The 13,208-nt window shown below is 38.7% G+C and overlaps 1 protein-coding gene across 7 annotated transcripts in view; it reads left to right on the top strand.

Annotated features, from left to right (window-relative positions):
• Positions 1-13,208, top strand: part of IARS1 (isoleucyl-tRNA synthetase 1) — a 107,212-nt gene that overhangs the window by 66,730 nt on the left and 27,274 nt on the right. For 6 of the 7 annotated variants that reach the window (XM_004284125.4, XM_033413655.2, XM_049711473.1 and 3 more), the window contains exons 31-33: positions 2,822-2,947; positions 4,880-5,023; positions 5,734-5,886. In XM_004284125.4, coding sequence (XP_004284173.1) covers positions 2,822-2,947; positions 4,880-5,023; positions 5,734-5,886 — 423 coding nt within the window. Of the gene's footprint in view, positions 1-346; positions 2,787-2,821; positions 2,948-4,879; positions 5,024-5,733; positions 5,887-13,208 lie in introns of those variants that run through there. The other variant, XM_049711475.1, reaches the window with a different exon arrangement.

The raw sequence follows: 13,208 nt of genomic DNA, 5'->3' as shown, positions 1-13,208 counted from the left end.
ATAATCTACCATATTAACAGACTAAAAGCTTATAAGACTATACCAGTTAGAAAAAGCATTTGACAAAATTCAGTGTTCATTCATGATAAAAAAAAAACTGTCAGAAAAATAGGGAGAGGAACTTCATCAACTTGATAATGAGCATCTGTAAAAAACCTGTAGTTAACATTATACTTAATTGGAAGAGATTGAATGTCTTCTGTGTAAGATCAGAACCAAGGCAAGGATACCTGTTCTCATTACTCTTATTCAGCATTGCATTAGAAGTTCTTGCCAGTAGAATGAGGCAAGAAAAGGAAAGCCATGCAGATCAGAAGGGAAGCAATAAAACTGTTTCTATTTGAAGGTGACATGATTGTCTACATAGAAAATTGCAAGGAATCTACAGACTGAGATGTATACTGGGACCCCTCCGTTGCTTTGCCCACCAGCACTGTTACCAGCTATTCCCAGGATGTTTGTGTATCCGTTTGGACCTGTGATGATACCTCGGGCAATACGTGGTCCTCTACACTGCTGCACAAGTTCAATGATGTGTGGCATGTGAGCTGGTCCATCACTGCCAACATTCTGCCTGTCTTAGGTGGAGACAGGTGATCCTGTGGAAGGAATTAGTTGCAGGAGCAGAGGATGTGCATAAGAAATGTCAACACGGCCAGCGTTTTTTGTCAGCTTTAGTCACAGAAGGTCAGCAGAATGAGCAGTGACAAAACAGATGGGGCCTAGCTCCCCCATCTGCTGACTTCAATACTGCTTCTTTCTGGACCAACTGACCAAACAACTAGGAAGAGCTCACAACTCCAACAAGATTATTTTCCCAGGATTGATTTCAAATGCAACCACAATTTATCATCTGCATCAACATGATGTGATATGGTTTATAATTTACTGTCTGACTGAAAGCATTCATGTTATGAGGAAAAAACTACAGATGACCTTTATATTATTTTAAAGTATTTTGGCTAGTTTTATATACCATTTGGGTTTAAGCTTTAATTGGGAGGGTTTGTTTCCAAAGTAATTGAATAAAATCTATTACTTTTTAAAAAATCATATTGCTTATAAAAAGAAAAAGGTTTTCATCAAATTCACAGGATATAAGATAAACATACAAAAATTAATTTTTATATTCTAGCAATGAACACATGGAGAATGAAATTTAAAATGTAATACCATTTACAGTTGCTCAAAAGAGAGATACTTCGGTATAAATCTAATAAAACAGGTACAGGACTTTTATGTCAAAAACTACAAGATAATGATGAAAAAATCAAAGAGCAAAATAAATGGAGAGAGACTTCCCTGGTGGCGCAGTGGTTAAGAATCTGCCTGCCAATGCAGGGGACACAGGCTCGAGCCCTGGTCTGGGAAGATCCCACATGCCGCGGAGCAGCTAAACCCACATGCCACAACTACTGAGCCTGCGCTCTAGAGCCCATGAGCCACAACTACTGGGCCCACCTGCCACAACTACTGAAGCCCACATGCCTAGAGCCCATGCTCCACAACAAGAGAAGGCACCACAATGAGAAGCCCACGCACTGCAACGAAGAGTAGCGCCTGCTCGCCACAACTAGAGAAAGCCTGTGTGCAGCAACGAGGACCCAATGCGGCCATAAATAAATAAGTTTAAATAAGTAAATGAATGGAGAGACATGCCATAATCATGGGTTGGAAAATTCAGTATAATAAACGTGTCAGTTCTCCCCCAGTTAAAATATAAGTTTAACTCAGTCCTGTCAAATCTCAGCAATATTTTGTTGTAGATATAGCCAAATTTTCTTGAAAGAGAAGAAAAATAAAGTAGTTAAAACACTTTTGAAAAATAAGAATATAGTGGGAGAAATCACCCTGCCCAACTTCAAGACTTATCTGAAGACTTGTGTGGCATGAGCATTGAATAGACACAAAAATCATTGTCACAGATACAGAATACAGAAGTAGACTCACAATAGATCACAAAATGTGGCCAGATGATTTTTGAGAAAGGAGCAAAAGCAACTTAATTGAGTAGTCTTCATTATATGGTACTTGGCAGTTAGATATCCACATGCAAAAAAAATGTCCTAGACCTAAGTCTTACACCTTATACAAAAACTAACTTAAAATGGATCACAGACTTGCTTCCCTGGTGGCTCAGTGGTTAAGAATCTGCCTGCTAATGCAGGGGACATGGGTTTGAGCCCTGGTCCGGGAAGATCCCACATGCCGCAGAGCAGCCAAGCCCGTGCACCACAACTACTGAAGCCCTCGCACCTAGAGCCTGTGCTCTGCAACAAGAGAAGCCACCTCAATGAGAAGCCTGCGTACCGCAACGACGAGTAGCCCCCATTCCCGCAACTAGAGAAAGCCCGCGCACAGCAACGAAGACCTAACGCAGTCAGAAATAAATAAATTAAATAAATAAATTTATTTAAAAAAAAATAAAACATTTAGGAAAAAACCAAAATTTTTAGAATTCAGGATTAGGCAGAGTTTTTAAGACTTTATACCAGAAGTCCAATCCATAAAAAGAAAAACTGATAAATTGAACTTCTTCAAAATTTTAAATTCTTTGTGAAAGATCCTGCGAAAAGGATGAAAAAACAAGCTACAGACTAGGAGAAGATCTTTGCAAACTGCATATCCAACAAAGGATGTATCTAGAATATATGAAGAAGTCTCAAAATGCAACAGTTTCTTTTAGATCTAATTAGAAAATGGGAAAAGACGTGAATAGACATTTACCAAAGAAAATATACAAATGATGTGTTCCCCTTGACTTTTTATTCAAATTTAACTTTTTTTTTCTTCTGTTTCACTTATATTTTTGGCTTTTTAGGTGGAGTACTACTTCTGGAAAATCCAAAAGGAGATAATAGGTTGGACCTTCTAAAGCTGAAGAGTGTTGTTACTAGCGTTTTTGGTGTAAAAAATAGAGAGCTGGCTGTCTTCCATGGTGAAACAGGTGTGTAGAAAGTCAAAAGATATTCATCTGTGTCCTTTGACATGAGATTGATCATTAAGGATCTTAATTTGGTAACATAACCTTTGCCTTTTTCCTGACTCTGAGTCAGGGCCAGCCTCTACAGTAGTGCCTGCCTGCAAGTGTCTCTTTATGCTTTCTTTGTGTGATATGGCTGAAAGAACACTGGACTTACTAGGAGATGAAGGTTCTAATCCTACCCTTTACTGTTAGCCATGTGATGCATTCTAGGCTTCAGAGACTTCCCTGTTGTGTTTTAACTTTATTAAACATAGTGTCTGTGTCTTGCTAAATCCAGCGTCTTGCTAAATCCAGATTCTCAATGAGACAAGCCTAAATAAAATTTTAAAGAATTATAAGTACATTTCCTCCCACTGTCATGGGTTGAATTGTGACATCACCACCGAATCCCCCACCTCTACCCCAAGATGGGTTGAAGTCCTTATGTTTACCCCCAGTACCATCTAATGTGACCTTCTTTGGAAATAGGTTCATTGCAGATGTAATTAGTTAAGGTAATACTGGAGTAGGGTGGGCACTACTCCAGTATGACTGGTGTCCTTATAAGAAGAGGGCCATGTGAAGACATAAACAGGGAGAAGGCTATGTGGTGACAAAGGCAGAAATTGAAATTAGGCAAACCTGCAAGCCAAGAAACACCAAAGATTGTTGGGAACCTCCAGAAGCTAGGAAGAGGAAAAGAAGGATTCCCTTACAGGCTTCAGAGGGAGCATGGCCCTACTGACACCTTGATTTTGGACTTCTCACCTGCAGAGACTGTGAGACAATAAATTTCTGTTGTTTTAAGCCGTCCCACCCACCCCACCCCACCTCCCTCCCCAGTTTGTGATTCTTACAGCAGACAAAGGAAACTAATACACTCACTTAACAAACCTGAATGTTCATTTTCAGAAACTTTTAAATATCAGTAGCTTAAAAGAAGAAATCTAAATGGCCAATAAATAAAGGGAAAACTGCTAAACCTCAGTAGGAAAAACCACAATGAGGTACTATCACATGTAACCAAATTAGCAAAAGCTAGAAGAATTTCACAATATCAGATGTCAGGGATATTATGTAATAGGATTTGTCATTCCCTGTTGGATTGTAAATTGATAGAAGCACTGTGGACAGCCATTTGCTAAGGCTGGATAAGGGAAGCAAACATGATGTGGGGAAACTGAGGAAGTTAAGGTCTGGAAGACAGATGGTTCACTGGGGGCTCTGAGAAAAATCTCTCACCAGGATCCACCAAGGGGAGCTGGTAAGTAAGTCAGTGGACAGCTTGGGTCTCTATCTCAAGTCACTGTAGAATAAGAAGCAAGGACATACTGGAACTCACATCTGTCTAGCTCACTGTCCCCTCTGACCCAGCAGGCGGAAGCCTGTGAAAGCTGAGTAATGCCTGAGCCCCACCTTAACCTTTAGTGGCATAGTGGCTGTAACCAATCTTCTACCCTAAGCAATGTTTAATTGTATATAAATGAAATTACACTATGTGTGTTCTGTGTGTCTTGCTCTTTTCCACATATGTTCATTAGTCAGCTTATCTTCTGATCATAATTATCTTTTTTTAATATAAGCCGCCTTTTCATGGTAAAGTTTAGGATTCTGATATAAGAGGAAATTTTAAGAGGAGCTATAATATGGAGGAAAAATACTAAAAGGGGAAAAAACAATTTGCCTTATAAGTTATGAATATTATGCTATTTTGCAACATTAAGATTACCTACTATTTGCATGTCATTAAAGCCTAATTTTATAGAAAAGACAGTATCCTTTGATAAATAGAAATAAAGTGGAAAGCATCACTGTAAAGATACATGATAGTTTAATAATTAAATAGGAAAAAGTGAATGACTTCAGCTCTGAACTTTCCCCCTGAAAGAATGATATTTTTGTTGTTATTTTTAGAAATAAAAAAGCAAACCAACTTACTGAGTCTTAGTGGAAAAACACTTTGTGTGGCTGCAGGATCAACTCCCTCTATGGTCAACAGTCCTAGTACTCTTCTCTGTCAGTATATCAACCTACAGCTCTTGAATGCAGACCCACAAGGTGCGTGCCTCCCCCAGCTGTGAACACCCTCAGCAGGCAGGTTATGGTGTGCTAGATGTTAAGATTTCCTTTAATGTTCAATCTCTCTGATTTATATGGATTTTTTAAGTCAGCTTCAACTTAGTAATTTAAAATGTAGACTCCAACACTTCTTTGGGGAATACTCACGGCTTGTTTCTTTTGGTGTATTTATGTAGAAACACCCCTCCATCTGATATGGTCAGGAAATGAGGTAAATTGGTTAGGTAAAAATTACAGCCAAACGAAGCTGAACTGTTTAAATGTCAGAACATTGTAGTCTTAAATTTTGCCTTCTTTTTTTCTTGGAAAATGTTCTGAGAACTGTTGTACATATCCATGCCTTAATCAACAGACTAGATCGATACTTATTTTTCCTTGATATTTTGGGGTCCTCACTGTGCACATTTATTACTGTCTTCAGGCTCTTCATTTGACTGTTTACTGAATATCTCTTCCCTAAACTACTGGGCTTTTATACTAGTTGTTTTTTCTTCTCTTTCTCCTTTCCCCCTGTGAAATATTTAAGACTGTTTCTGCAGACTGTACAATTAATCCCACTCTTGCTCTTGTACCCACTGCTGGCTTTCAAAGCCAGCACTACTATCTACTCACTACCTCCATTAGGGATCCACTAGCTAGAGGGTGAACTCTCAGGATTTAATCCATTTTGGGTTTTTTTTTTTCTGTAGAGTGTTTAATGGGAACAGTAGGCACTCTCCTGCTTGAAAATCCACTTGGGCAGAATGGGCTGACCCACCAAGGTCTTCTGTATGAAACAGCCAAGGTGTTTGGCCTTCGGAGCAGGAAGCTAAAACTGTTTTTGAATGAGGCTCAAACAGAAGGTGAGGAGATTATAGAACGTGCTAATTGTTTTTCATTTTTGTTTTTATTTTATTGAAAATAGATTGTGATGCCATCAATTATATGTGTAAGAGATAGTACTATCATTATACTTTTTTCTTTTTTTTGCTCTTTCTCCAGAAATTTGCCATACTATAAATGTTAAAATAATAATAATTAAAAGGATGATATGTATAAAATAGATAATAAGAAAAATATAATTAAAAGGATGATCCTTTTTGCTTTGGAAATAATCTAAAAATTATATTGGTATATTAAAATACATGCTTCTAGGTAAATTAGCTTATTTGCTGATCCTAAAATTGTCCTCTTCCCCGAGAATCAAAATGTTCACTGTATTTTAAAATAACAGCTTGAAGGAAACATAACTGACATTGTACTTCCTCCTTAACAACTTATAAAGCATACCTTTTCTTGGTGAGCTGCATAAAAATGTGAAGAGCTAGGTCATTAGTTGACATATTCCCCATTCCATAATTCAGAAAACAGAGAGTCAGGATAAGGCACAGGCTAGTGTCTTCGAGGGTATGTTTTCTCTTTCTCCCACTTATATCATCCACTTCTGTGATTTCACCTTCTGTGGCTGTTCTGACAACTTCTCTAGTGACATCTTAGCCCTCCCCCGAGTTCTGTTCTGTATTCGATTCCCTATTACACATGGGTGTTCATTTTAGTGCTGCTGCCACTGGAATCATTTCCTTAAACAGCTTCCGCTGATGGGATCTGGGTTTTTCTGTTTATAGCCATCCTTCTTGTCATCCCAACTCAAAACCTTTTACCATTTCATCCTTTTATTTATTCAGCCGTACAGCCTGGGATTTATTGGACTTTCTGAGTCAAGATTTGTGTCTCCTAGCACTGGTGGAAAGTTGCTAGGCATTATCTTTTCCAAAGGTAGTCTTTTGATTTTCTGCAGTTTGAATATGCTGTGCCTGGGTATAACTTTTTTGGTATAATGCATTATTCATTTCTGTTACAGAGTTTTGATTTCTAGCATTTCCTTTTAATTCTTAGAATTTCCATCTTTCTGCTTACATTACCCATCTGTTCTTGCATATTGTCCACCCTTTCTATTAGTGTCCTTAACATTAATCCCAGTTAATTTCAATTCCCAATCTGATAATTTCAAAATCTCTGCCATACCTGAGTCTGGTTGTGTTGCTTGCTTCATCTCTTCCTATTGTGTTTTTTCCTTTTTAGAATGCTTTGTAGTATTTGGTCGATAGCAGTACATGATGTACTGGGGAAAAGGAACTGAGGTAAATAGGCCTTTATTGTAAGGTTTTATGTTTATCTGGCTAGGAGTTAGGCTGTGTTTATTGTTTACTGTTGCTGTAGGTTCCAGAGGCTCAAATTTCCTTCTTCTGTCTTATGGTTTCCCTAGAGATTCCTTTTTAAATATGGTCAGAGCTTTGCCCATTCTTTCAGCTGTAATGCCCTGTTGTCATACAGGAGCCCATATGATGTTGTAGTAAAGTATGGGGGGAGGAGAAGTGGGGGAAGTGTTCTATAATTTTATGATTAGTTCTCAGTCTTTAGTAAGCCTGTGCCTCTGGGCTGTGCCCCTCACAGGTGTTACTCAGCTTTAAAATTTTTCCTCTTTAGGTAAGAAAGGAAGGTAAAGGGGGCTAGAGGTGGGTATTTCCCTTTCCCCGGGTCAGTTAGGCTTTGGTTAAAAAGAAAAAAAATAGTTACTCATAAGGAAGAACTTCCGCCATTTTACTGGGAATTTTTTTCAAGAAGCCTTGTACCTTTTTTGTTCTCATTTCCTCCATTACTGCCACCTTTTGTGTTCAGTTCATTTTTTGCAGTTTACTGTTTTCTTTTTTTACTTCCTCTTGTGTGTGTGTGTTTTTTAAGATATTAGTGTTTACCATGGGGATTACAATTAACATCCTAAATTTATAACAATTTAACTCTTGATACCAGTTTGACTTTAATAACATACAAAAACTCTGCTTCTATACAGCTCTGCCCCCGTTTATATTCTTGTCAGAAATTATATCTTCATAATTATGTTCCCCAAAACATAAGTTCTTAACTGTGTTTTATGTATTTACTTTTAAATCATGTAGAAAACAAAAAGTGGAGTTAAAAATAAAAAATACAACAATATGGCTTTGACTTACTGTCTAGCATCCTTTCATTTCAACCTGAAGGATCCCTTTAGCATTTCTTGGAGGGCAGTTCTAGCAGTAATGAACTCCCTCAACTTTCTGTTTATTTTGGAATGTCTTAATTGCTCCTTAATTTGTGAAGAAAAATTAAGAAGAAAAAATCTGTTTTGCAAAATGGAGAATTCTTTGTTGATAGTTTTTTCTTTCAGCACTTTAAGTATGTTTTCCCACTGCCTTCTGGCTCTCATGGTTTCTGATTAGAAATTAATCTTCTAATCTTATTGAATATCCTGGTGTTTTGCTTCTCTCTTGCTACATTCAAGATTTGGTCATTATTTCTTAAAATATTCTTTATAGTCTTTTCTTCCTGAAATTCCCGTAGTGTGTATGTTGGTCCACTTGGTCTGTGTCTCAGACGCCCCTTAGGCTCTGTCCACTTTTCTTCATTCTCTTTTCTTCCTTCTCCTTCAGACTGGATGATTTCAAATGTCCTATCTTCGAGTTCACTGTTTGTTCTGTATGCTAAATTATGCTGTTAAGCTTCTCTAGTGACTTCTTAATTTCAGTTATTGTACTTCGGCTCCAGAATTTCTGTTTAGTTCCTTTTATAATTTCTCTGTTGATATTCTCATTTTGTTGATACATTGTTTTCTTGGCTTGTTCTTTGTATGTGGTTTCCATTGACCTTTCCATTAGTCAGTTATTTTCCATTTAAGACAGTTGATTTAGAGTCTGTCTAATAAGTCCAAGTATCTGCGCTTCCTCAGGGACAGATTGTGTTAATTATTTTTTCCTGTGAATGGGCCGTACTTTCCTATATCTTTGTATGCCCTGTAATTTTTTTTTTCTCTTTGAAAACTGGATATTTGAATTTGGTGACTCTGGAAATCAGGTTCTCTTCCCCAGGGTTTGCTGTGTTTGATGGTTGAAGGCTACAGTCGTCTGTTTGTTTATGACTTTTCCAAACTATTTTTACAAAGACTATTCCTGGTTGTATGTAGTCCCTGAAGTCTCTGTTCCTTTAGCTTATGTTCAGCTATTATTTTGACAGAGATTTCCTTGACCTCCAGGAACTAAAAATTTAAAAACAAAATACCTACCTCTCCCAGTCTTTTAAGATTGTCTCTTTCTGGTCCACTCCTTCAGCTCCACCAGGCTGTTTACAGTTCTGCCTCAGGCTTCTCTTCCTGTTTTCACTGAGCCCTGAAGATCAGCCACATTTGGCCAAAAAAGCTTTTTACCTTTATCAGAATCAAATGCTTAGGGTCTTCTCAGATCTTTCTGTATATGCATACTGCCCTGGGCATGAATGTGGCTTTCTAAATTATTCAGCATACAGAGGCACTTTTTAATGCCCTAATTGCCCAAACTTTTCCTCCCAGGCCTTAAGCAATCCATTGCCTGTCTCATCCATAATCTTTTGCCTCAGGCAGCCGTGGGTTTTTTGTTTGCCTTTGGTTTTCATGCAGTGCCCACCACTTTTCCACCCTGAGTGAGTTCCAAGTAGGCAAAACAGAGACAAGCACCTTATGTAAGCCCTTCAAGTAGCTCCCAGACAGGTTAGAACAAACGCAATACTTTTGCTCCATTCCTCCTGGAACTAGGAGCCAGGGTCCCACACTGGAAACAGGGGCTACTGTCTTCAAGCCCACCACCAAGCTAGGAAGGAGCTGGTAAAGCACAAGTAAAAACACAGTTCTTTCCTGCCATTTTCAAGTTGCCTTTTCTCTGATTCAACATTCACTTGGTTGCTGTAAACGTTTGATTGCTTTCTAGAGTTCTGACGAAGTTGATTCTTGCTGGCTGTTTTGTGATGTTTCAGTTGATGTCCACTTTAAGGGAACATTTCTTTAATTCTTTGGGGGCACTGTCTACCCTTGCCCACTTTAAACTCAATTATTTTGGGCCACAGAGAGTGTTTAGAAAGTTCTGGCCCCAGTCACGCAAGGGACCAGAATTCTCATGGGGACATGTTCTGTCTCTCTATCTCCCCAAACCAAGGCTAAGTGGGGCAAGTCTCCATATTGGTTTACTGTTACTGGTGTAATAAATTACCAAAAACTGGGTGGCCTGAGACAACAGAAATGTATTCTGTCACGGATCTGGAGGCCAGAAGCCTGAAATTGGTGTGAGCAGGACTGTATTCTCTAGGGGAGAATTTGTTCTTTGCCTCTTCCAGCTACTGGTGGTTCCAAGCATCCTTGTGGCTACATCACTTTGATCTCTGCCTCATTGCCACCTCTTATGTCTGTTTCTCCTTTTTCCAAAAAAGGTCAGTCACAGTTTCCAGGAATTAAAGCATGGTCATATCTTTTGGAAGGCCATTATTAAACCCATAACGTTCTCTTAACTGTTTTTCTCTGTGGTGAAGGATCTTTTTGAAATTTACCCTTTTTCCATGGGCTCCTTATTTGAGGTCTCAGTTTTTTGTTTTTTAATTTTTATTTATTTATTTATTTTTATTGGAGTATAATTGCTTTACAATGGTGTGCTAGTTTCTGCTTCACAACAAAATGAATCAGTTATATATATACATATGTTCCCATATCTCTTCCCACTTGCGTGTCCCTCCCTCCCACCCTCCCTATCCCACCCCTCCAGGCAGTCACAAAGCACCGAGCTGATCTCCCTGTGCTATGTGGCTGCTTCCCACTAGCTATCCACCTTACGTTTGGTAGTGTATATATGTCCCTGCCTCTCTCTCGCTTTGTCACAGCTTACCCTTCCCCCTCCTCATATCCTCAAGTCCATTCTCTAGTAAGTCTGTGTCTTTATTCCTGTTTTACCCCTAGGTTCTTCATGACATTTTTTTTTCCTTAAATTCCATATATATGTGTTAGCATACAGTATTTGTCTCGCTCTTTCTGACTTACTTCACTCTGTATGACAGACTCTGAGGTCTCAGTTTTTTGAGGGGGGTTTCATTGGACTCCCCAGTTTGTGTAGACCCTAGGATTTTTCTTCTCTCACTTTCATAGCCTATTAGTGCCAGGTCTTTAAGCCTCCAGGCCCACCAGAAAATCTTAATGTTCAGCTACCTCTTGGGATTCATGATATTTTGGGCTCTGTGGATTTCTCTCATTTTCTTCCCTTGCTCAGCTATTTTTTTTTTAATTTAAAAAAATTTTTTTTAATTAATGTTTTATATTATACTTTGACATTTTCTGCTACATCATTAAAAGGGAAAGCCTTCTTTTCCACTTACATTTCTCTCTTCAATGAAGCACAATTATTTTGCTTGAGATTTATTTTCAATAACTCTCCTTTGTCTCTTTACCCCTCACTAGTTTTAGGGCCTCATCATCTAATGAGACAGCCTGTCTGCAGGCTGTATTCTTCCACCAAGATTGTCTTCATGCACATTCCTCCCTTGATGATGTCCCCTGCTCGGATCCCCCAAGGCTCACTATTATCTAATGCTTCAGAATCTTCAGCTTGACACATAAAATCCTTCCTGTTCTGGTCCTTATTTGTCTTTCCAGTTATGTCCATGAAGCTTTCATTCTATCAGAAGGCTTTTTTCACTCTCCTTCCAACACACTTGGCTCTTTCATGATGGTTTGGTAGTCAGCATCAACAAGTAGGTGTAGCTTCCTGTTTTGATAACCTTGTGTGAAACTTCAAAGATATTCTTAACTTCTTTTTCTTAGCCCTCAAATCCATTGGTCACCAAGTGCAGTTGAGCAGTGAAAATGAAGAAGTGTCATCATTTTTACTTGTTGTATGCAAGTGTAGGTACCTGGTTGAAACTGATCAAGGATAGAATCACATCCATGTGAATTAGATATTAGTACTACTACCTATGATTCACAAACCAGATCTTACCTATAATGTCTTATTACCTTCTTTTTGCTCTTTAAGGTTGACTGGGTAAGTTTAGTAGGTAAAAGCTTGAAAGTTAACTTATTCACCCAAGATTATCAAGAAACGTGGTATTCTTTCCAATCCAGTATCTTTTCCCAATCTGATATCTCTTGCCTCATTTTCATTGTATTCTTCCTCTCAAGATTATCTTTCATAAAATATTAATAATTTGGTAAATTAGAAGGATCTCATAAGGCTTACAGTTTTAGAAACTCACTGATGCCTTCTTGCTTGTTCCACTAGACTCTAAATATCTTCTCCAGCTCCTGTAGTTATCTATTAAGGAGGCAGCTTTTGAAAGCATTTTCTTATCCAGGGTTCCTGTTAGGACAGGAGCCATTTTTAGAGAAAGTTGGTCCTTCCCTTTGAATTCAGATCTGGCTAGACGCAAAATGCCCCACAGTAGGCATAGAACTTTTAAAAATTTTCTCCTTCCTTCCTTCCTCCCTCCCTCTTTCTTTCCTTTCTCTTTCCTTCCTCCCTTCCTTCCTTCCTTCCTTCCTTTCCCTTCTTCTTCTCCCACCACTGCCCCACTCTTTTTCTGAGCTTTAATATATTCAGTGTGTTTTGATCTATAGTATTTGTGTTATGCTTTTGGATGCTCAGTTTTCTCTTTTATCTTCAGCTGTATTGGCTCCTGTATTTTTTGACCTGAGTCTTTAGTCTTTGATAAGTTCTTGCTTTCTGACATTGCAAGCTGTCCTAGGTTTATCATGTGTACTCTTTCTTCCCCAAACATGGAAACGACTTGCTGTTTTTCCTGTTGTAGGGTGTTAATATTTAGGAACCACAAATCTGAGCTGCTTGCTTAGCATTGCTTCTAGGCCTTTTCTGAAGACATAGGAAATATTGTTCGTGTGGGATTGTGGGGACATCTTGGGCAGTACTCAGAGTTAGTTAGGTTAAGGGCACAGTCCTCCAGAAGTCTGCCCAAAACTTCTAACCCCAAGTATAAGGAGTTAGGCTCCAACTACAAGCTCAGACAAAAGAGTTCACACAAGACCATTGTCACTTCTGGCACCAACTGCAAGTTCAGAGGGTTTCCAAAAATCACCCTCAGGTCTGATAATTTGCTAGCGGGATTCACAGAACTTGTGGAAGCTATTGTACTCATGACTACATTTATTATAGGGAAAGGATAAAAACTAGAACCAGGTAAAGAGAAGAGATGCACAGGGCCAAATCTGGGAGGGGGTCCAAATATGTAACTTCAGATTATCTCTCTGCAAGGAGGCATGGACAGTGTTACCTCCTAGCCTGAATACATGACAGTAGTACGTACAGTGTATTACCAACCAGGGAAGCTCACCTGAGCCTTGGTG

This window comes from Orcinus orca, chromosome 6 (assembly GCF_937001465.1).
Source record: "Orcinus orca chromosome 6, mOrcOrc1.1, whole genome shotgun sequence".
NCBI lineage: Eukaryota > Metazoa > Chordata > Mammalia > Artiodactyla > Delphinidae > Orcinus > Orcinus orca.
This window is presented reverse-complemented; position numbering and strand designations above follow the sequence as displayed.